The sequence below is a fragment of the Plectropomus leopardus genome, chromosome 4 (assembly GCF_026936395.1).
Source record: "Plectropomus leopardus strain MGB_pleo_1.0 chromosome 4, ASM2693639v1, whole genome shotgun sequence".
NCBI lineage: Eukaryota > Metazoa > Chordata > Actinopteri > Perciformes > Serranidae > Plectropomus > Plectropomus leopardus.
Genome location: NC_142179.1, coordinates 1,981,420 through 2,006,002, shown reverse-complemented (window position 1 = coordinate 2,006,002; position 24,583 = coordinate 1,981,420). Strand labels below are relative to the sequence as shown.

The following is a 24,583-nucleotide window of genomic DNA, read 5'->3' as shown; positions in this document are numbered from 1 at the left end:
TCATTGTCATTTCCTTTTCTTTTTGTGCTTTAAGTAATTTTCTTGCATGTTTTTGCTAATGTCTTGCACATTTTTTTAACCATCTCTCGTTAAGTTGCTCATTACCTTATTTCCATGTTTTTGAAAGAAATCAATTAAATTTGTTCAGATTTCAAAGGGTTAATATTAATACAGACAGCTTTATAAATTGTGTTAAATTTCACTCGTGCATGCTTCTGCACGTTGTAGAGAAATGACTGATGATGTCACTTGTCATCTCATATACCCAAAAATCGCCTCTCACTTCCGTGAACTCCTAATCATGTGGCTGAATCTGGTTGAACCGGGTTGTTTCGTTGCTGGCATACCTACGCTGAGCCCTGCCCTGCTGAGCTGACAAAGACGTCGCTGTGGGCGAGTTTAGCACACTGTGGAGCTCGGACGTTGATGTGCTTTGACTAAAATTTCAAAACAGGACTTCACAGAGTGAGTAAACAATCAGAAAATATAAATGCCACAAATATATATTGTCTATTTTAATTCATTTATTTTAGTTTGTATTATAGTTTATTCTTTTATTCTGCCTTAATTGCATTTAATTTGATAATTAGTACTATTACCTTTGTGCTTATATTCTTTGAATTGTATTTACTCTTATTCGTATGAGTTGTAATTTTTGTTGTGTAATTGTTTCTCTTTTTTTCTCTGGCCTTAATTTGGCATTATTGTTTGTCTCTTATGCTGCCTCTGCACAAAATCCCTCTTGCCTCTGCTTTGTCCTGTTTGCCAAAGCGCTGTGTAAACTCTGTTTTTAACAGTGTTATATAAACAAAGGTATTATCATTATTCATAATAAAACTATTTATGATATGCACACGATGTAGACATGTATTATAGAAATGCTTGATCTGTAAATGGACTAAATAATGCAGTTTCCTGATACCTTTTAATCTGGGCAGGGAGTTCAGATGTACTTGGGTTAGATTTCAAACACTTAAAGGCATTTTTAAACCGAACTTAACCACGCACACTGTACCTCACTGCATACTCAAAACTATAACTTCAACAAATTTACACACTATTTTATGTCTATAGTATATGTATGTAGTGTATTTTATTGTTTAAGTTTTTAGCATGTATTTCTTCTATTTTAGTACATTAGAGTGCATTCTTTATATTGTATATTCCATAGATATTTTATAAATGTATATCTTTTTCTCTCAGAATATGCCAAGATTTATTTTTTTTATTGAGATTTTTTTTCTCTCTTCAAATGTGATATATGTATCATTGCTGTGTTTTTTACTGCTCCTGTGCAAAACCCTATAACCTGCTACTGTAATAAAACAATTTCCCATTACCCACCTATTAACCCTTAAACCTGAAGCACCATCAATTTTCATGTGCTGCTTTCAGACGCCCAACCCAAAAATTGGTGCAATTTCTTGCAAAAAAAAAAACCCAAACAAAAAACATGGGGAAAAGGGAAAAGAGCGACTAAGTAAGAAACTTTTCACAAATTGCAAAAAAGCTTGGGGAAAAAATACCTTTGTAGCTAATTATTTAAATAAAAATATTTAACGTTAGTTAATTCTAGAAATTTTTATACTAATCTTCAGGTTTATTTTCTTTTTCTTTTTTTTATTGATTTCTAGCTCACTTCTGGGTAATTATTTCTTTTATTGCTCATTGCCTTCTTCCCATGTTTATGGAAGACATCAAACGTATTTGCTCAGGTTCACAAGTTTAACATGTTGACTAAAATATGACTCGACTAAAATGATCATATAAATCTGCTTTTCATAGATGTTCTAAGACTACACTTACAGCCTCATGTCTGTTTTCTGGAAAGTAAAATTATGTTTAATTACTTTATCTTAAAATTCATAATTGTAATTTTGTCTTGTTTCCTAAAACCCAACAGACACCCAAAAGTTTGCCCTGAAGTGACATAATGGCAGAGGCAGCATTCGGTGAGTGTGGTCTGTTAGCGAGAGGGTAACTAAGTACTGAAAAAAATGCAAATGGGAAAATGAATATGAGTTCTTGGGGTTGTGGAAATGAAATGCTTTGGCTTTTGTTGTTTCACAGCGTCTGACCTCAGGATTCTGGTGTTTGGAAAGAGACAATCTGAAAAGACAACACTATGCAGCTTCATCACACGGCAGAAAGATAGTCTTTATCAGAAAATGTCAAAGCAAAGTACCGTCACGTATGGAGAACTGAGGGGGAAAAAATTCACAGTGGTGGACACGGCAGACGTCTTCGGTCTGCCTGTGGACAGAGTGAGAAATGAGATGAAGAAGTGTGTTGTTCTTTGCCCTCCTGGACCAAACGTGCTCCTGCTGTTAGTGAAACCGTCTGATTTCAGTGTGGACGACAGGCAGAAATTTAAGTTCATCCTGAGTTTCTTTGGTGATGATGCCTTTAAATACTTGATGGTCATCCAAACACAAACTTGGACGGTGCAGAATTCTTCCATTAACCAAGTCATCCGAGACTGCAGACAAAGAAAGCTCAGCATTAACCTTGAGAGAAACGGTCCTGATGAATGTGATTATCAAGAACTGATTGATGAGATGGAGAAGATAGTGAGTGACAACAAAGGAGGACATCTTAACTGCACCGAAGGAGCTGATCTCATGACGACAACTGAGACCTCGAAAACTCCTCTGAACTTAGTGTTGTGTGGAAGATTTGGAGCGTGGAAGACTTCAGTGGTGAATGCCATTCTGGGAGACAGAAACTTTGGTCCACTTGTCAACTCATCAAAGTGTGTTAAGACTCTGGGAGAGGTGTGTGGACGTCGAATTTCCCTGGTGGAGCTTCCTGCTCTGCACGGAAAATCTCAGGAGGCAGTGATGGAGGAATCATTCAGGTGTGTCTCCCTCTGTGATCCTGAGGGCGTCCACGCCTTCATCCTGGTCCTACCTGTTGGTCCCCCAAATCTGGAAGACAGGAAAGAGTTGGAGACCATCCAGAACGCCTTCAGCTCTCGAATGACTGACTTCGCCATGATTCTGTTCACCGTCAAGTCAGATACTAATTCTCCAGCTGTCGTGAGATGCCTGAAGGAGAATAAGCACATCCAGGAGCTCCGTCAGAGCTGTGGAGATCGATATTTTGTCTTTGATCTTAGGGACAAGCAGCAGGTCTCTCATGTGTTGCACACAGTCGAACAGATGAGAGCTGGTCAATCCAGATGCTTCACAAAGGAAATGATGGCTGAGCCGCAGGTGAATGAGGGCGCAATCCAAAAATCTGTACCGAAGATAGAAAGTTTTAAACCTCAGAGCAAAGAGTGTCTCCGGATGGTGCTGATTGGGAAGACTGGATGTGGAAAGAGCGCCACTGCAAACACTATTTTGGGCCGAGAATGCTTCACGTCCAAAGTCAGTCCAAAGTCGGTGACCGTGCTTTGCCGGAAAGAAACAGGAGAGGTTGATGGACGGCCCGTCGCCATAGTCGACACCCCCGGTTTGTACGACACGACCCTGTCCAACGAGGAAGTCCAACAAGAGCTTGTGAATTGTGTCAGCATGTTGTCTCCTGGACCTCATGTGTTCTTGTTGGTGCTGCAGATCGGCCGCTTCACACAAGAGGAGAGAGACACCGTGGCACTGATCAAGAAGTTTTTTGGCAAGAAGTCAGAAGACTACATCATTCTGGTTTTCACCCGAGGTGATGAACTCCATGATGTGTCCTTTGAGAGTTATGTAAGAGGAGATGTTTTTGAAAACCTGTTGGCTGACTGTGGAGGAAGATACCAGGTCTTCAACAACAAGGACAAGAATCGCTCTCAAGTCAGAGAGCTACTGAGAAAAGTCGAATCAATGGTGACCAGAAATGGTGGTGGCTGCTACACCTCTGAGATGTTCCAAGAGGCCGAGACAGCCATACAAAAGGAGGTGAAGAGGATCCTGAAGGAAAAGGAAGATGAAATACAGAGAGAGATGATGGATGTTGAAAACAAGCATAAAGAGGAAATGCAGGTAAAGAAAGAGGAACTGGAAAAACAAAGAACGAAAGCTGAACAAGAAAGGGAGCTGAAAACCAAACTGCTCAAAGAAAAGGTAAAAAGCATTAGGAAGGAGCAGGAAAAGATAAAGAGAGAAGAAGAAGAGAGAAAAGCAGAGAAACAGGAGACAGTACGACTGGAGGATCAACAGAGGTGGCATGAGAAGCAAGAACAACTTGAAAAGCTACGACAAAAACACGAGCTGGAAATCAAAAGACTCAGAGACAAAAGGAAAGAAGACGATATAATCAGGAGAGAACATGAGGAAAAAGAATGTAGAGCGTTAGAGGAGCTCTATATGATGAGGAGGGAGGGCATAAAGAAGAAAAATGAAGACAAGGCCAGAAAGCAAGCGGAAAAATCCAATGAATACACGCACATGTATGCCATTTGTGCCGATATGGTCATGTCCAAACAGGAAGAGAAGGATCTGAGGCAGAGGAAACAAAACAAAACTGACTTTTTGCAGGACCAGCTGCAGAGAAACAAAGTATACGAGAGAGGCCTTTTGGATCTGACGGAAAAACACGAAGAAGAAATTAATAATCTGATGATTCGCTTCAACAGCAGAGAGCATCTTAAAGAAGAAATCGCAAAGCTCAAGAAAAAACATGAGGAGGAAACACATACCTGGATACAGGGACACATGAAGGAACCAGACAAAAAAAACAAGCAAAACAACCCTTGTAGCATTTTATGAGCTGGTTTTGTTTCCTAGAAAGAGCCACAGTTAAAGCTGCAAGACTGTGAGCTTTTATTTTGGTGATTAAAAATACGAAGTGAATTTATTTCTTTTCATATTAAACTGGTGTAAATGGGCTATGTCACATTTTTACATTATATTATATTTTTTTCGAACAAATATCTGATGTATAAATGAATATTTAATGTTGTATAGTTGACATAAATATCTTTGAAAATAAAACAATTCTATGTGCCACATTGATCATAGTAGTTAATTAAGTTTAACTTTATGATATTACAGTGAATGTTAAGTTTAAACTAAATAAAACAGATGCAAATAAAAACCATAAAGAATTTAATCATTTGTGTATTTTAGTTTTGAAGTGTCTGTATTCCCATTTGTAATAATAAATGTATTCATATAATGTCACTAAGTCTTCCTTTACACTGTAATGATCTTTTAATCTCTGCTCAGTTGTGTTTATAGGTATTACTCTATTAGTCATCACATTTTAAGAATGTTAAGGTGGTTTTATTATTCATTAGTCATGATGTTTTTCTTTGAAACAATCTACAAATAAACTCTTGTTTCTTGTACACCTGTTTCACAATTTTAAAAAATGCATGTAGATGAAAAACGGTTAAAATGTTACACTTATTTTCTCATTGATTTGTATGAAAACTGAAAGCGTCCTCTACTGAGACAATATTGGGAGCCTACACAGTAACAAATTGCTGTAAAAATACTGCAGAATTCTAATAGATACGTGCAGTTTATTCAATTACAGTAAAACACCATTAATCTTGGTGCTTTTTCAAGCCAATTTTACTGCTGTGAAAATAAAGCCAACTTCTGACAGTAATGTACTTTTTGTTTTTTATTACAGTAAAAGCCTTTGAATCTTGATGCTTTTTTTAGGCAATATTACTACTGTATAGATACAGCTAAATTCTAGCAGTAATGTATTTTTTTCAAACTGACGTAAAACATTTTAAATCTTGATGCTTTTAGAGTTAATTTTACACTGTTAACCTCACACTCTTACACTCTTATGTAGAATGCTGTGACACATTTAATGGTAATATACCATTAAAGTAATTTATGGTATTAACACTGTAATAATGGTAGGAAGCTTAAAGCAATGTTCTCCGATGTGTTGTTCTAATTTTGAAATAATGTGTAAAATCTTACTATGATTAGTTGATAGAAGTTGAAATAATGCTGTGCAGAGCAGCAGAGGCGGCTGGGTGTAGCAGCAAACTTTTGTGTTTTTGTGATTGTGGTTTCTACACTATATTGTGCATTCTTATTAAAAGATCAAGTCCCTAACAACAGATTGGATTATCTGTGTTTTTTGTATAAAAGAGTGTGTGTGTCTGTTTTTTTGCAAAGTGTGAAGAGTGGAGAGATTTTATGTCTCGTAGCAATCGAAATGGGCATTATCAGTTACTGTTTTTTAGGGCTTTAGTCCTAGTACTAGCAGTAGTTTCAATACTTGTGTAATAAAACGTCGACCATAAAACATGATTTTAATTGAAAATTGATGCTATGGGTCAAATTTAAAAACTAAAAAAATGGGATCTGCCTGTACATGTGCCTTGTTGCCAAGCTCTACTGTAAATACATGTAAAGGACTTAAACCAGGAAGAAGCCTGATAATTTACTGGAACGTATCTATATGTCTGTTTTGTGGTGTTGAAATATTTTGTATACCTTTGACTACATCCTGTTTTACCTTTGATTTATCAGGTCTTAAATGTATTTGTACAGCCCCTTATCATAGACAAATGCTATTCAAAGTGCTATACAGGAAAACAATAACAATAACAATAATAAACAAAAAATTAAGAATAAAATAAGAAAATAACAGGACAGGCATGTTTAATAATAGACCGGCAAGTTTAAAAATTAATTGAAAATTATAGGATATATTTGAAGCATATCTTAAGGATTATGATATTAAGTTAGAAAGCATTAAGTTTTAAAGTTGGAATTTCAGTTTCAGTTACTTTTTGATTACCAAGCTTCTGTACTTTTTACAGGAATTAAACCAGGAAGAGGATCTAAAGATTTACTGGAACATGTATATGTCATCTTTTTTCAGTTGTTTTAATTGCATACCATTGACTACTTCCTGCTGTGGAAGAGTTTCACTTTTGAATTCTCTTCATGGAAAAGTTTTGGAAATTCCAAAACTTTAGACAAAAGGATTCTTTCAGATTTGTAAAAAATGTCTCTGTCTTTTTACATAAGGCCTATTTCTCTTTCAAACAAGAGCCTATGATTCACTTTGGCGAGCTATCTCATATGCTCAACCCCGCTTATCATCACATCTGTGACTTTTTAATCAGATAAAATGACAGTTCAGGTTGTCCTGGGTGGTTTCATTGTTGCCATACCAACGTGGGGCCCTGCCCTGTCAAGCTACAAAAAGGTTCCTCTGGGCGAGTTAATCGCAGTGTGGAGCTGGGACGCTGATGTGCTTTGACTATAATTTACACAACGAAGTTCACCTGGTGAGTAGACAATCGGAAAATTAATGGAAATAATTCAATGCATAAAATGGAACAGAGTGTATACATGTTTTACAGAAAAAAACAACAACTTTAAATTAAGTAATTTAAGCAGTTTTTGTTTGTTTGTTTGTTTGTTTCCTTTGATATCCTCAGGTGCCAACTATTCTGTTAATAAGATGGACCAAAAGCAAAGTTGGCGAGAGTTTGACAGAGCTTCAACCAATACTACATTAACGAAAACACTGCAATAAAAGAGCAACAGCAAATACCTCAGGTGAGTGCAACATGTTCAATATGTGAGGAGGACATAGAGCAAAAAATGACTGCGAGCAGTCAGCAAGAAATACAACTTTGATTTGAAATGTTTGCCTGACTGCTAACAACTACACAGTTTGGTGATTTGTTCAGCCAGACTTCAAACCATTAAAGGCAATAACACTTCGACTAAAATATGACTCAACTTGAATAAATATGTTTAAAATGTACTATTTATAAAGATATTTTGACCTTCTGCTGAAAAGTAGAATTATTGTGTTTGGTTACTTTATCTCTATTTTCATTGTTCTAATTTTATCTTCGTTTACTTAAACCCATCAGGAACCCGACAGCTTCTTCGTTTCAGTTTTTGTCTCACAAGTTCGTGACATAATGGCAGCATCAGCATCTGGTAAGTATGGTCTAATAACGAGGAAGGATTTGTTCACTAACACCTGCTGTGACAACAGAAATGAGGTCAACTACAAAAAGAAAAAGTGTAAGAGACAGTCGCAGGCGAAAGAATGGGGAGTGTTCTCGTTACCTAACCTTTAAGTTTCAGTTGGCTGATCTTAAGTCATCCATATAAAACATGTTGGCACTGAACATACAAAGGTGTCTTCACTGAACATATTTCACTGAGGATATTTTTGAATGGTCTTTCATGTTTTTAGGTAGGGTTGGGTTGGTGCAAAAGTTTTCAAACTGCTTGGATATTAAGCCAAGCACCTCACCAGACCAGTTCACCAACCCAGATGACTCAACATGTCCCAACAGAAATCAGCTGTGCAATTATAACATAGCATCACAAAACCAAAGCTCTCTGTCCACACAGACTCATTATTTATGCACTTCTGTTACTTTATTAAAACAAACCACGTAGCTATCAGTTGTGTGCTCACAATCAGACCAGAGACCGAAAGACTGGCGAGATGGGCGAATAGCTGACTTGCTTTATTCCTACGTTTGTAACACTACTTCTTAAATCAGAAAACACACCTTTTATATTGCTATTTTTACTGGAAATTACATACAATATAGCCAACAGCAAGTTAGCCAAGCTTGATTTTAGTGATGGGCATTTGCCTCGGGAGAAACTGTCAAATCCCAGCAATGTCCCTCCAGCCAGTGGACACTGTGTTTAGGTTTTTGTAGTGAAATAAGGTTGCATATAAATAATTCCTTATTTCAAGTTCATGAATCAGCCGTTCCGTTTCAACTGTGGTGCTTTCAAAGCGAGCATCAGCTATAAATAGAAACACAGCGTCCAATTAAAGTTAAGCTCACAACAGCACTACGGACAATAAGGACAGCGCTTTGGTCAGCTTAAAATCCAAAATGTTGCCATATTGGTACAGATTTAGTCTTTTTTTATGTCTCCTCTCATCATCCCAAAAATGAAACCAACTCTCTTGCCTCTGCTGAAAAAGTATGTTTTTCACGTTGCCAACACCAACTGCCTCGGCACAACAGCAAATGACACACGACCTGTTGGGTCATTACTAACGGACATTAGTGGCTCCATTATTTTAAACATAATAGTTAATTAATCAGTGTCATATGGCTTATTAGCTAATGCAATTTAAGTTGGAGTTAGTGCTGTGGTAGTAATGTTTAAAATTGCCAGAGCATGACAATATGACAAATGCTGGTTCAAGCCACTTCGAATAATACAAACAGGTTTAAGCTCGTACACCGGACCAGACCGGCAAAGCCAGAAGCCTTAACAGCTGCGGTTGTACTAGTGTAACTACACTGCGTTAGCTAGAAGAGGCAGCTTACGGCTTACTTGGTTTGCAGTAAAATAAAACAGAAAGCTGAATGTAAACACAGAGTCTCCATCCCCTGAAGCAGAGTAAACCAAGATGCTAACACAATAATTTATCAGGCTGTTATTACACGCCCTCCATTGTTACTTACTAATAAAATACCAACTTTTTACTCAGAGTATTTTGCCAAGAAGCAACTCAACAAAAAACGTTTACACAAGACACAGATGTATTCTCGGAGCTTACCATGTAACTTTATAGTTTAGCCCTTCAGGTCCCTATTTGTTCTGTCTTTGTACAGCACTGATGTTGAGTTTAGCTCCATAGTTTGGCTTCATTTCTGGACATCAGTAACATCAGGAGCATGTCAACTAGATGTTAATGCTAATAGATTGCAACTCAAGTTGAAAAATGTGAAACTGCATGACTGACACAAAGATGTGAAAATCGCTTTTCCGCATCCATCATGTTAACAACGCCTCCATCATGCCACCTGGTGTGAATTTGCATCTATTTGCATCTTTGCATTGACCTCGTATGTAAACTAGCTGCGCAAAACACTCGCATCGTGTCTATGAACAAATCATCAGAAGGAGAAGTTGTTTACCATTAGCTTTCTTAGGCTCCATTACGTTAGCATAGCGAAGCAAACAGTTAACAGACTCAGTCAAAAGGTAAACAGCTGAAGCTTTGAGACAGCAGAGGTATATTTAGCATAATACCATCAGAGGCCTAACAGACTGTGTTCCCAGCCCCTTCTACCCCTTGTACTTGTCAAATAGTGCCACTCTGTCAGTGCTGTTGGCGTACGAGCACACGGCCAAAAGCCACCCTCCACATCCAACCAGAGAGCGGCTGTGGACACTAGATATGAAACAAAACGGAGCAGGGGGCCTTTGTTGCTGCTAGTTCTGTGATGTTAGTTTGGTGTTTCCCGGCCTTCAGACCGACATGATTTTTTGGTAAAAATTATTCTCAGCAGCTGACAGTTAATCTGTGACATCCCTACTATTACTCACCGAAAAACCTCAATGAAAGACATTACAATACATGCACTCATTGAGTTGATTTTCATGCTTTGACTTTTTTTTTGATTTACAGCATCCGACCTCAGGATTCTGGTGTTTGGAAAGAGACAAAACGAAACAATGACATTAAGTAACTTAATCACAAGGGGAGACATTTTTCCCGATCAGAAAATCCCTAAGCAGAGTACAGTTACCTATGGAGAATGGAGGGGGAAAAAATTAACGGTGGTGAAAACCTCGGACGTCTTCGGTCTGCCTGTGGACAGAGTGAGACACGAGATGAGAAAGTGTGTTGTCCTTTGCCCTCCTGGACCAAACGTGCTCCTGCTGTTAGTGAAGCCGAGCGACTTCTGTGAAGACGACGCACAGAAATTTAAGTTCATCCTGGGTTTCTTTGGTGATGACGCCTTTAAATACTTGATGGTCATCCAAACACAAACTGAGGAGATACAGAATCCTTCAGTGAACCAAGTCATCCGAGACTGCAGACAAAGAAAGCTCAGCATTAACCTTGATGACAAAGACCTTTCTAAATACAATTATCAAGAACTGATTGATGAGATGGAGAAGATAGTGAGTGACAACAAAGGAGGACATCTTAACTGCACCGAAGGAGCTGATCTCATGACGACATCTGAGACCTCGAAAACTCCTCTGAACTTAGTGTTGTGTGGAAGATTTGGAGCGTGGAAGACTTCAGTGGTGAATGCCATTCTGGGAGACAGAAACTTTGGTCCACTTGTCAACTCATCAAAGTGTGTTAAGACTCTGGGAGAGGTGTGTGGACGTCGAATTTCCCTGGTGGAGCTTCCTGCTCTGCACGGAAAATCTCAGGAGGCAGTGATGGAGGAATCATTCAGGTGTGTCTCCCTCTGTGATCCTGAGGGCGTCCACGCCTTCATCCTGGTCCTACCTGTTGGTCAAATCACTTATGAGGACAAGAAAGAGTTGGAGACCATCCAGAACGCCTTCAGCTCTCGAATGACTGACTTCGCCATGATTCTGTTCACCGTCAAGTCAGATACTAATTCTCAAGCTGTCGTAAGATGCCTGAAGGAGAATAAGCACATCCAGGAGCTCCGTCAGAGCTGTGGAGATCGATATTTTGTCTTTGATCTTAGGGACAAGCAGCAGGTCTCTCATGTGTTGCACACAGTCGAACAGATGAGAGCTGGTCAATCCAGATGCTTCACAAAGGAAATGATGGCTGAGCCGCAGGTGAATGAGGGCGCAATCCAAAAATCTGTACCAAAGATAGAAAGTTTTAAACCTCAGAGCAAAGAGTGTCTCCGGATGGTGCTGATTGGGAAGACTGGATGTGGAAAGAGCGCCACTGCAAACACTATTTTGGGCCGAGAATGCTTCACGTCCAAAGTCAGTCCAAGGTCGGTGACCGTGCTTTGCCGGAAAGAAACAGGAGAGGTTGATGGACGGCCCGTCGCCATAGTCGACACCCCCGGTTTGTACGACACGACCCTGTCCAACGAGGAAGTCCAACAAGAGCTTGTGAATTGTGTCAGCATGTTGTCTCCTGGACCTCATGTGTTCTTGTTGGTGCTGCAGATCGGCCGCTTCACACAAGAGGAGAGAGACACCGTGGCACTGATCAAGAAGTTTTTTGGCAAGAAGTCAGAAGACTACATCATTCTGGTTTTCACCCGAGGTGATGAACTCCATGATGTGTCCTTTGAGAGTTATGTAAGAGCAGATGTTTTTGAAAACCTGTTGGCTGACTGTGGAGGAAGATACCAGGTCTTCAACAACAAGGACAAGAATCGCTCTCAAGTCAGAGAGCTACTGAGAAAAGTCGAATCAATGGTGACCAGAAATGGTGGTGGCTGCTACACCTCTGAGATGTTCCAAGAGGCCGAGGCAGCCATACAAAAGGAGGTGAAGAGGATCCTGAAGGAAAAGGAAGATGAAATACAGAGAGAGATGATGGATGTTGAAAATGAGTACAAAAAAATATTGCAAGCAAAGAAAAGGGAACTGCAAGAACAAACAACGAAAGCTGAACAAGAAAGAGAACTCGAAACGAAACATATCAACCAAAAGAAGGAATCCATTAGGGAGGAGCAGGAAAAGATAAAGCGAAAAGAAGAAGAGAGAAAAGCAGAGGAAAGTGAGACAAGGTGGCAGGATGACATTCAAACACTGCAGTGGGAACAAAATCTACACCATGGAACTGCAATAAAGGAAGCTGCTGACAAAACATGGACACAGGACACAAAGGACATAAGACAAGGACAAGAGATTTGGGAAAAGGAACGACAGGAATGGTGGAAAAAACGATATGTGGAAGATCAAGAGAGACGATTCGAGGAGCAAATGCAACTTAAAAAGCTGAAAGAAGAATATGACCAAGAAAGAAAAAAATTTGAAAACAAACAACGACAACATCTACTCAGAAAAGAGCAAGAGGAGAGAGAACTGAATAAACTACATGACACCCTTGTGAGAAACCTGGCAGTTATTCAGCGTAAACATGAAGAAGAAGCAAGAAGGAAAGCTGAAGAATTCAATGAATTCAAAAGCAGATACGATGAAGACTTTGTAGCTATGACAGAAAAGCACGACAAGGAACTGGAGGATCTGAAGGAGAAGCAACAAAGACACAACAACATGATAGTTCAACAACTAAGCAAACACAAACCGTACCGGAAAGACTTTGACAGACTGAAGAAAAGGCAAGAACAAGAATTGAATGACCTGATCGGGATGATTCGTTCGCCAAACGAAGTAAATCTGACCGAAGAAGTCAAGGAATTGATAGAAAAACACGAGGAAGAAATAAATAACTGGGTACAAGAACATGTGATAAAGGCCAGGGACAAGAGCTGCTCCATTTTATGAGCTTTTGTGTTTTTCCAGGAAGGACTTCACATCAGCGGCACCTTTTCAAATGGAAAAACCCTAAGATATAGGGTTTTTTTTGTATGATTGGATTTAGGTTGAAAATAAGAACCATCATGGCCAGAGCATTCATTTGTTTTGCTGCAGAGAGCTATGACATAAGTCTTCCCCTCCATCACATCATTATCTAATGTTACCTTGACTTATGTGTGGTGCAAAGGTACTATTTCGCTGCATTAATGCCAGAATTCCCCTGGGAATTTCCAGTAATGGCGATGGGAGATTGTCGTTTCAATAACCTTGTACTTTTTCAATTTAAAAACATAGTAACTAAGATATTCTCTGCTGTAAAAAAAAACAAAAAAACAACAACAACTAAAAGCCAGTTTCTGCTGGTAGCTGCTTTTAGTTAATTATAGCTGGTGGAGGATGGTCTTAGATGGTCCTGACCCAGTTCTTTCTGGTCTATGATGGTTTTAGTGGGTGGGCTACCAGCTGGCTTTTCATACTTTCCCCTCATGACGCAGTTATTTTTCCATTCTCAAGGACATTTGATTTGGTATCAATTTCACAGAAACTCCATCAAAAGCTGGTATGACCAGTTAAACCATTAAAAATGATAGGAAAACATACATCAAGCTTTTTTTTTAGCAGGTTTCTGTCTTTTTTCTGCATAAATATAAGGCATTTGTGTTGCATTTGATCACGTTATAAGCTCATAATAGTATATGTTTCTACATTCAAAATTCTTTTGGATCAAAATGTTTTGTTTTTATTTAGTAAAATGTGATAAAAAAAAAACGTCTGAGTTTTGGTATTTTGTTTAATGACGCTACGTCAATACTTGACATTGCAGTAAGCAAAAATACCAATGTCAGCACTGGTGAAGAGTTTTTGTTGCAGAGTTGAAAGGGTTAACTTTGGGAAACTAAAGAAAACTTGGTTCGGGTCATTGTTCAAAGAATATTCACTGTTGGTAGAGGACGGGACACGAATGACTCTCTGCTGTCAGAGAGGAATTCAGATGGTTTGACTTTGTGCCAGTTGATCGTGCCAAGATTTTCTAAGCAAACCAGTTCTACAGGATGAGAAGTGAAATCATCCACAGTGAGTAAAAACTGCCGTCTTAATGCCATTTATGTCATCGCTTTGTAATAACGTCATTGCCCTACATTACCTGCAATGTAAAAAAGCATGAGGGCGCCAGAGGAATGAATGATGAATCCATCACAAAGCTTTGCACTCTTAAAAACTAAATAAATACAAAGCTCAAACAATTAAAGGCATGCTAGGAGATATTTTGTTTATGTTACTACATTCAGAAATCTTTTGGATTAATATGTATGGTGTTTTTATTATGTAAAATGTGATGAAAAACATACATTTTTTGCATTTTTTTATGACACAATTTCCATTCTTTTATCAATAATTATGGTTTATAGACTTACATAATAATTTAGGTTGTACAGATGTTACTGTTATGATGCATTGAAATATACTCCTTTAAAATAATCAAAAATATCAATGTAGATACTTGCAGACCATTTCTAAGTTTAAGAGGTTCAGATTTAATTTTGGGCTTGTTCCCTTTAACCAAAATTTGTCAGTGGTTTTACAAAACTAAATATTGTTGTTGTCTTTGAAATTGAGGCACCATTAGTGTCTGTTAGATCCTCTCGATTGTATATGCAAAATACTAAAAAGACAAACTGTGACTAAAGAATAAGTAACTTCTACCCTCAGACTCATGAGTGAACTTTAGCGACTGTGATTGAACGTGCATTAAAATAATGCATGAGATGAAATAATGCATTATCATCTGGGTCCACTGTTCAAAATGGCTTTGCAGAGATAAACTCTGACTATTTTCATTTTATGTCACATCACTGAACATCTTAACTGATTAAACGACATCTTATTAAAGGTTTTATTAGCTGCAAAGTTTGTGTGGTCACATTTTTTTTATTGGTCATCTGTTTTTTTGTCTCTTGGCAAGTTAAATAAACCTTCAAAATGACATATAAGTGTCTGTGGTATATATACCACATATTTAAGAGATATTACAGCACATATAAAGTGCATTCACCAAACTAAATATACAAAAATGACAGTAAGCCTACAGGACAGAAACAAGTTAATGCATGAAGGTATGAATCACATCTTTATTTTACATGGATTAGAGATCAAATTTAGGTTTTTGTTGTTTTTGCTTTACTTTTTTATGTTATTATTTTGCTTACAATTACAGAAGGTTATTATTATGATGTAGTAATATCTTTTTGCAGTAATGTGATTTTCTTTAATTAGCCATTTAGAAATGTTCTTCTTTGCAAAATCTTAAACGGTAGTCTGTTGCCTCCTTGTAAGCAATTAAAAAAAGCAACACATCTCAATGTTTAAAATGAAACAAATTCAATTCTAAGCCTGTATTATTGGTCCAAATTGTTTTGACTGTTAGAAACCAAACACACAAAACGTGTTCTGCTTTAGATGAACTCAAAAATTAGCAAAGCCCTTTTTGGTAAGGATTAATCATTTTTTATGTCGAAGTATCTGAACGTGAAAAAGCACCTAACAGTAAATATGACAATAAATGGTCTTAACAGAACTTATTTCAACAAAATAATATGAAATAGTTTTTTTCATATGAATAATGAAATCACTATGTTCAAAACCTCCTGAGACGGAAATTCTGAGTAGATACTCAATAAGAGTCATTGTAAGTGGTTTGCATTAAATGAAAAACTTATATCCAGAGCGCGTTTCACTTTTTAAACTGTAGCTGGAGAAAGTGGCAACAGTAATGTTAGATGTTAAAGGTGAAGTTTTCAGTTGTGTGCTTTGGCCATTGTGTGCAAAGATTTGATGTAAATACAGTATGTTTCTAATTATTCTGATGGTTTCAGTGTTTTAGTTGTTAAAAAAAAAAGAAAATTCTTAAGAAAGCAGGTGTAGACCAGGTGTTGTATTTTTAGTCCATTGACTTATTAGCGTGGGGGTGGGACGGTGCTTTAATGCTTAGAATATATATTGCAAAGTTACCGGAGTCCTAAATGTTATTTATCTTAAAATGACCACACATACTATTTATAAATAGCCTCAAAGCTAAATTTGGTGCAAAAAAAAGGTTATTCTCATTAATTAACTCCTGATGTAATCATAAATTACACGTTTTTAAAGAGAGCTGCTACATGAGCTCTGAACGTGTTGGCACTGGTGTACCAGGACAGTCTGTCCTCTAACTGTAAACAAATGTCCCCACTGAGAGTCTGCTTTGCTAAAATGTGCGTCTTCACTGGGTATTTTGGTGTTGGTGCATAGTATTATTAGTACAGAACATGAACTTTCGCACACTCCTGGTACAACAGAGTTCACTTTTGGATGACAAAGATGACACCCACCAAATGTGAAATAATTAAATGTGTTCTTACCTGTACTGCACCACCATCATGTTCTGCTCCCCACAGTGTCTGGCACAGCGGATATACCTCATCCAGCTGGACTTACTGGGATCATTACCATCGATAAAGTGCTGTAACGTCCCCTCTGCATCGTAGATCTGGAACACACAAAAACACAGGGTCAGACCTGAAAGCAGCACATATACACACTGACACGCTTTGCTCATTTAGGATAAAGTAATGACCGTATGTAGTGTGAATCTGTAATTTTTTTTATGTCATGAAGCTGAAGATACAGAACCTTCAGATAATTAAGATTTTGTTGCCGAGTATTTGTACCTGCAGATTAGTTTAAGTGTTGAACTGTAAAACTGTAGGTGGTACGGGAATATTTATGGTAAAACAGAGTCAAAAATCTGTATATTTTCAGAGATTCATCACATTATTGTGTGATCATGTTTCCGTTGAAAGCTTTCTTACGACCTGAAAATGATTACGAGCTCTGCACTCGCAGCTCAAACAAAAAGAAATAACTCCAGTTGATTTGAAATGTTTTAAACAAGCCGAGGCAACACATCATTAGGCTCTTATCCGCAGTCGGGCATGAGCTGTGATTATTGCAGGCCTGCTGGGCGTTAAACGTTATACAAACCTGATTTACACCTGCTTTAAAAGCCTCACTGCTCCGCCTGCCAACGTCTCTGACATAAAAACAAGTTCTGAGGTCTAAAAATACTTTTTCGGAGCGGCAGTGGAGGACGCAACAAGATGCATGAACATGAAAAAAGCAAGCAGCATGTTTTTGGAAAATCTGAAAACATACTGCCTGCAGCCATGGCTATCACTGCCACGGAGGCACAACAACAACAACAACTTCAATTATCAACAATAATTTGGTAGTCCCCTGAAGTAACTCTGAGGATCCCTTTCTGAAGACTCGGGCTCTAAAGTCATGAAGAGTATGTGTGTATGAAGTGTAACAATCTTATGAAACAGATAAGACAAAGATTCAGACAGCGGCAGGAGGATCTGCAGACAGACAGACAGACATTAAAGTGCTTACATGCAGGGAATAATAAATGAGGCCGTTTCCTTTGATCCTGGCAGTCATTTACAGCATTGATTGTTTGCTGGCTGTATGGACAGCAGCTATTGGCTCAGGTCATCACCTTATAAACGCACTCAACGCCTTTTCAATACAGTCACACTGCATCACCACGGATGGATGGAGGGATGGATTAATAATGAACACACAGAGAGGCCGAGGGACATCGACTCCTTTTAACTGCTTATTGTGAAGCTGGGGATTCTTCTCTTTGTTCATTTATTTTTATGTTCATTTCGCACCACAAGTTAAGATGTAAAAGTCAGATTTTTTTCGTAGTTACAGTCGAGTGAACTTGAGTTCAGTGGTGGATTGTAATGAAGTACATTTACTAAAGTGCTGTGGGCTGCAGAAACACACAGAGAGGACGGGAAAAGACAAAGTGACTAAGTTTACATGCACACTAATATTCCATTATTAGCCGAGATATGACAACACTCTGAATTTGATGCAGGTCATGTTAACAGCATATTCTGTTCAGATCAAGTGCAGGACGTCCTCTGCAAAGGGGCTAATCGTGACAATTTACATGTGGCATTTTGTCATTCGGAATAATGGTGGTGCTTATTGTGAATGTAAACGTACCTGCCGTTTTCTTATAAAAATTCATTGATCTTGTGAAAAACTTCACAAAATATTGTGTTTGTCAAAATATTAGCTGCAGCAAGTAAACTTTGAACTATGAAGCATGCCAGGCGAGTTTACTACCATTTATAACAATCTCCACCAATGGCATACACCGAGCGACCAGTCAGACCAGAGGGGAGAAACGAAACTGAAAGACGAAGAGAGGGAGGAGAGCCGGCATCAGGGCGAGGCTGACCCGATTTGGACCGAGAGCTGTTCCACTACCAAGCCTTCTTTATCAGTTTGCAGGAGAGTAAAGTGGATGAGATGTGATTGATGCTCACTCAGCAACAAATCAGAGATTTCTCTGCACACATCTTCACAGAGACATGGTTAACCCCTAACATCCCAGATCAAGCTGTTGCACTGGATGGGCGGACCTTGTTCAGACCCGACAGGACTCAAGACTCAGATGCAAATTCAAAACATGCACTGCAGGAATTGAATGATGACATCAGCAGCAACATGTCCAAACAACCAGAGTATTTGTTGTAGTATTTGGTGATATTAATCTTCTCATCCTTCAACTCCAAAGATGTAGCAGCATCAAGGACTAATGTAATATCATTTTTTAAACTTTGTTTTAACTGACAAATAAATCTACCTTCTACCTTCCTTCAACCTTCTATGTAAAGTGTAAAATGGTATTAATGATAACTGCTGTCAATGTAGAGCAACCAAGATTACCTATAAAAAAAATAAAATAAATAAAAATTAAAAAAAAAAAATTTTTAAGTAAAAATAAATTATCTAAAATATCTTTTAAAAAATGTATATATATAAAAATATAAATAACTGTAAACAGATATCAACCTCTTGTTTAATCGCTCGATCATCCAACATCACATGAACACAGCAAAAGTAAACAGGGAGGGACATGAGGCAACGGGGCTGCTGGGAAATGTGGTCTCACTTTGGAGACACATGAGGACTATTTCCATCCTTTGTTTACAGTCATTTTTACAGCTGAAGCAATAAGTCTTTAATTTATTCCTCTGTCTGCAGTCCTCTACTTCACCCCTCCGACTCTGAGTGCTGTCTGTTAACAGGCAGAAATGATGTGCGTCTTTCTCTTGTTTTTCTATCTTTGTGAGGACCAAGCCAAGAGTGAGGACCTTTTTATCTGAGCCTCACGTTTTCAAAGGGATGTTTAATAAAAGTCTTGGTTTTAGGGTTAAGGATACGATTAAGATTAGTTTGGGTTTCGGCACTACAGAGAACGCTCATGTCGCTGAGGGTCCTCATAAGTATATAAGTATGAGTGTGTGTGTGTGTTTTGCTTGCTGCAGCCTGTAATAAAACTTCTGCACTCTGCTGTTGTTTAAAGCTTTTGTTACTCGCAGCCATTTGTCACTGACGTCTCTTTAAACAAATCACGGTACGTTTAACAGCCTCCCGTGGCGGCCCGCTCCACTTTACCCTGAACTGGTTTCTGCTCCACAGAGGGGCGGTAGCCCCCAAAGGTGGCCCGTAAAAAACAAGGCCGTGAGATTTCTGTGGGGCGGAAACAGTTGTTGAAACTCTCCATTATTTTACGTTAAGCCATGCCTTTATTTATTTTTTCCCCGTTATAGGTATAGTTTTTCCTTAGTCAATGTGAGGGTCTAAGGTCAGAGGGATGTCATATGCTGGAAAGCCCTCTGCGGCAAATTGTGATTTGTGAAGATGGACTTTATAAATAAAATTTACTTGATTATTCTCAAACACTAAAAAGTCAAAACTAGACATAATCAATAGAAATCATAAATATGTTTGCTGTATGAAAAGCGACAAGAATCTCCGAGTAACTAACGCTGAGCTAAGTAGTTTTGATGCCTAAACTTGACCGCCGCCCCCGTTAACGTCCAGGTACGAGGCCAGGGGCTTTTGTTCAAGCGTCAAAACATGACCAGTGGGAATAACATCACAATGGTGATGTAGACATAAAACACTTCCCTACTGCTACAGACCTTTTCCAAGCAGGCCCAAACTCTAAAATTGGCCATCAGCATCTGATGACAAGCAGGTTATATATACATATATATTTATATATATGTATATATAAATACACATTATAAATTATACATTATATACTCTTCATTTGCATTTTCTTAACAGCCACCACAGATAGCAGCCCCTCTGCGATGAGCAGTTTTGGTAAAATGATCTTTTTTTTTTTTTTTAAATGTAATTGAACATAAATAAACTATATTTTTCTCTAATAAATCTTATGTAAACACTTTGAATTTCCCCATTTCCCAAATTCAAATGTGCACTACCTTTCTATTTTTAAAATTAAAAAAGGATGTGTGAATGTCTGAAATGTTTGCGCTGATTCTGTGGTTTTGATTCAGTGTTTTAAAATGTATTTTTATACCCTGTTTTTGATATTCTGAGTGCAGTAACTCTTAAACTATGTCTCCATTAACAGAAGCACCTGTGAGTGTGTGTGTGTGTGTGTGTGTGTGTGTGTGTGTGTGTGTGTGTGAGCAGCAGCTGGTTTCTAGCTCGATGCTGTTCTGTCAAAGACATTTCTGCTGCTTGTGTTTATCAAATCCATCGCTGTAAAATTCCATCTGCGAGACAAACGGCCAAACACAACATGTTGTTTAGTTCAGCAGTTAGAAAACGCTGCCAGGCTGCCGGCCTCGCCGCACAGCTCCGGCTGTCACTTCTCCGTCTGAGCGCGACTATCCCGACTATTTTCTTTTTGTTGCAGCTTCGGTTTCTTAGAGCTCCATAAATTCTCGTTTGACCCTCAGTTTGTGCGGGACGGACGACCCTTTCAGCACCGCAGGCTTTATATTCACACACGGAGACCACACATCAGACGAGCTGCTGCAGGAGGAGCCGAGGCCTCGACGCCTCCTTCAAAATCATTTGTCAATCATTTGTCCTTCATAAAAATTTCTTTGTAATTTGGGGTATTTTCTTCTTTCATTGCTTATTGCCTTTTTTTTGACAGAAATAAAGCCAAATTGCTGTTTTTGAAGCAGAAGGAAAGTGAAGCAAAAAGGTGACATGAGGTGTTTTCTGTCTTATTTGTGTTTTGTTTTTTTAAATAATTCTCAGGTAATTTTCTTGCATTTTTTTTTTACTAATTTCTTGCTCATTTGGGGGGATTTGTTATTTTATATTTGGTCATTGTCTTCTTCCAGTCCAAACGACAGACGAGGAGGAGCGCTGAGTGGACCTGCTTGACTTTTGACCCAAAAGAGAGAAAGAGACACAAGACGAGAGAGTTTGTTTATGAAGCAGAAGAAAAGTGAAGTCAAAAATGTGTTATTTTTATATTGGAGCTAAAAAAATATTTTGTAATGAACTTTTTCAAAACCTATGCAATATGTTTTAAATTATTTTGCAGCTCTAAAAGTTTCCAAAGATGCAACATGCTTCACGTTTGGACAGTAAATAATTTTAATTCAAGAATTTTATTTATTTAGAAAAATATTTTGGTGACATTTCTACCTTTATTTGACAGAGAGGAACTTTTAATAACACCTTTTGAATTATTTAAATTGATGTCTGCTGAAGAAGTCACGGAGCAAAAGGAAGTCGAATGATTATTTACTTTGAGCTTTTTAGTAAAAACTGAAGTGGAGGACGTCTAATCTGTCTGTCTCTGCCTCTTTACATTTACAAGAACCAGACGACTGGAGGTAAGGGGGATTAACACACACACACACACACACACACACACACACACACACACACACACACACACATAAACAAACACACACAAAGTGACGGCCCTTGTGTGTTTTAAAGAGGGTGGATTACAGCTCTCTCTCTCAGTCATTGATCTCTGCTGTCAGTGCTTCACTTACAGCTCTGTCACTGTCCGCATGCACACGCGCGCACACACACACGCGCACACACACACACACAAAGACATGTTAAAATAGCGATTTTACATTCCCATCAGTCACAAAAACCTGGAAAAACAGGCTGAAAATTTGCCTTTTTACTTTTTACTGAACATGATCTGCAAAACCTCAACCAACAGCTGAGTGTGTGTGTGTGTGTGTGTGTGTGCATGTGTGAGAGAGAGAGAGAAAGAGAGAGTGTGTGTGTGTGTGTGAGTGTGTGCATGAAATTTACGGACAGTGTTTTGATCTCTTGACCTTAATACAGAGAGTAAATCTTCTCCTTGTCGGGACCGAGCAGACGCCAGAGAGATACCCCGAGTGTGTGTGTGTGTGTGTGTGTGTGTGTGTGTGTGTGTGTGTGTGTGTGTGTGTGTGTGTGTGTGCGGGTGTGTGTGATTTCACACAGGAATGCGGTTCGGTTATCAGTTAAAAACACTTAGCTGCAGCTCTGAAGCAACACTGGCATGTAAATGGCCGCTTCACCATCAGAGGACGATGTGTGTGTGACGAGTGTGTGTGTGTCTAACGTGTTTATCAGCTGGTGTGTGACATGTGTGTGTCAGTGAGACACTAATGCAGCTGTGAGTTATCGTGTCTGAAGGTGTTACACTCTCTTGCTCACTTTCTCTCGTGACGTTTGGTGTCAAGATTCAGCGTCCGAAGCAGAGAAAATGAGTAAATATTTATAATATATTATATATTTTATGATTTCTTTTCTTCTTTTGTCCTCTAATGATATTTATGGATTTTTTTTATTATTATTGCTTTTTTAAAAAAAAATCTTTTTATTGATGTAAAGCACTGGTCAACTTGTTGTTTTTAAATGTGCTTTATAAATAAAATAAAATATAATAATTTATGTCGTAAGATCTCATAATTGAATTATCTGGCTCTCCATAAGATGCGAGCAGTGCAGGACGGTCGCTCAGACTTTCTGTCCGCAAACAGACATCCGTCCTCTGTTTCTCTTTCTTACAGAAGAAAACCTACAACTACCAGAATGCATTGCACTGCACGTCATCATTTTTTAAATAATAATAATAGCTATAATTATTATCATTATCATTTTCATTATTATTATTATTAGTAGTAGTAGTAGTAGTAGTAGTGGTAGTACTTTATTATTATTATTATTATTATTATTATTATTAATTTGGTCATTATTATTATTATTATTATTATTAATTTGGTCATTATTATTATTAGTATTATTATTATTATTATTAATTTAGTTGTTATTATTATTATTATTATTATTATTATTATTATTATTATTATTATTATTATCATTATGGCAGGTGCGGTTGCTGCTAGTGTTTTGAACATCCATGCTTCTTGAAAGTTTTGCACTAATCTGTAACGGAAACCCGCCCAGTATCATCTTTGTCAAATAAACGTGAGACGCAGGTGAGTAAGTTCAGATTTCTATGATTTTTAAGCGATTTAAAGCTCAGACGGAGCGATCAGCTGATGATCAGAACAGGAGACGCCGAGACGCTCGGAAACAGTCAGCTGTGTGTGCAGACACAACGTCAGCGTCAGAAAAAGTTCCTCCTCTCTTCCTCCACAGAACGCTCCGCTGTCTTCTTCTTTTTCAGTCTAAATCCAGTAAAACTGTTCCTGAGAGCCGATCAATGCTCCTACGCTTCTGTTCTACAGCTAATCAATGAAACTGCACTAATTCTACTGTTATCTGCTCTCTTCATCGGCCTCCTCCTCCTTATCTCCCCATGTCTCCTCCTCACTCCCTCCTCCTCCTCCGTCCTCCTTCACCTCTTCCTCCTTTTCCCGATCTCAGTGTCTCATCCTCCTGCTGCAGGTGATGGACAGAATAATGTGAACACACAAAAAAAGACTTTACCTCTGAAGTAACTAACTCCGCAACAACATGCTGAATCAGCATTAACCCTTTACAATCACTACAATGTTGTTGTTGTCAAATAATTGTTTTCAAAAACATCAAGAAATTTTCCAAAAACTAAGAAAAAAAAAAAGATTGTAACAAGTTACAAAAATACCTGAAATGAAAGCACAAAAAACTCAAAAGTAAACAAAAAAAAACTTTAAAAAAGTGCTGAAAATGAGAAAAATAATTCTTTAATATAATTTTAAATACACTTTCCTGGACAAAAAAAAACCCAAAACAAAGATTTTAAATTTATAATTATAAGAATTTTAGTTTTCTGCCAAAAGTGCTGACAATGAAAGAAAAAATAATATTATTTATACATTTTATGTTTATTTTCTTTTCCTTTAACATAATTTTAAATACAAAATTATTATCATTTTAAATATACCATTCTGGACAAAAAAGAAAAAAACCTGAAAATATGCAAAATAAAAAGATGTTAAGAAAGAGGTTTAAAAAAACTGGTAATATTAACGATGGTAATCGAGGTGTACGCCTACATCAGGAGCGACACTCCTCATCACTCCACATCCGTCTGATGTTAAATCTTTTCTGACCGCAGAATGTGCTCAGAGGCGGTTTGCCAGGCC

The 24,583-nt window shown here is 38.0% G+C and overlaps 3 protein-coding genes across 4 annotated transcripts in view; 2 read left to right on the top strand and 1 right to left on the bottom strand.

Moving 5' to 3' along the window:
• Nucleotides 1–24,583, bottom strand: part of prdm6 (PR domain containing 6) — a 118,790-nt gene that overhangs the window by 68,603 nt on the left and 25,604 nt on the right. For both annotated transcript variants that reach the window (XM_088076243.1, XM_088076242.1), the window contains exon 5: nucleotides 16,535–16,662. In XM_088076243.1, coding sequence (XP_087932369.1) covers nucleotides 16,535–16,662 — 128 coding nt within the window. The remainder of the gene's footprint in view (nucleotides 1–16,534; nucleotides 16,663–24,583) is intronic.
• LOC121944381 (GTPase IMAP family member 8-like) lies at nucleotides 300–6,016 on the top strand. Its single transcript, XM_042488150.2, has 3 exons — nucleotides 300–465; nucleotides 1,904–1,952; nucleotides 2,071–6,016. Exons 2-3 carry the CDS (start codon nucleotides 1,934–1,936, stop codon nucleotides 4,695–4,697), a joined length of 2,646 nt encoding a protein of 881 aa, XP_042344084.2. The 5' UTR covers nucleotides 300–465; nucleotides 1,904–1,933; the 3' UTR covers nucleotides 4,698–6,016.
• LOC121944378 (GTPase IMAP family member 8-like) lies at nucleotides 7,096–15,044 on the top strand. Its single transcript, XM_088076234.1, has 4 exons — nucleotides 7,096–7,198; nucleotides 7,352–7,472; nucleotides 7,796–7,865; nucleotides 10,324–15,044. Exons 3-4 carry the CDS (start codon nucleotides 7,847–7,849, stop codon nucleotides 13,101–13,103), a joined length of 2,799 nt encoding a protein of 932 aa, XP_087932360.1. The 5' UTR covers nucleotides 7,096–7,198; nucleotides 7,352–7,472; nucleotides 7,796–7,846; the 3' UTR covers nucleotides 13,104–15,044.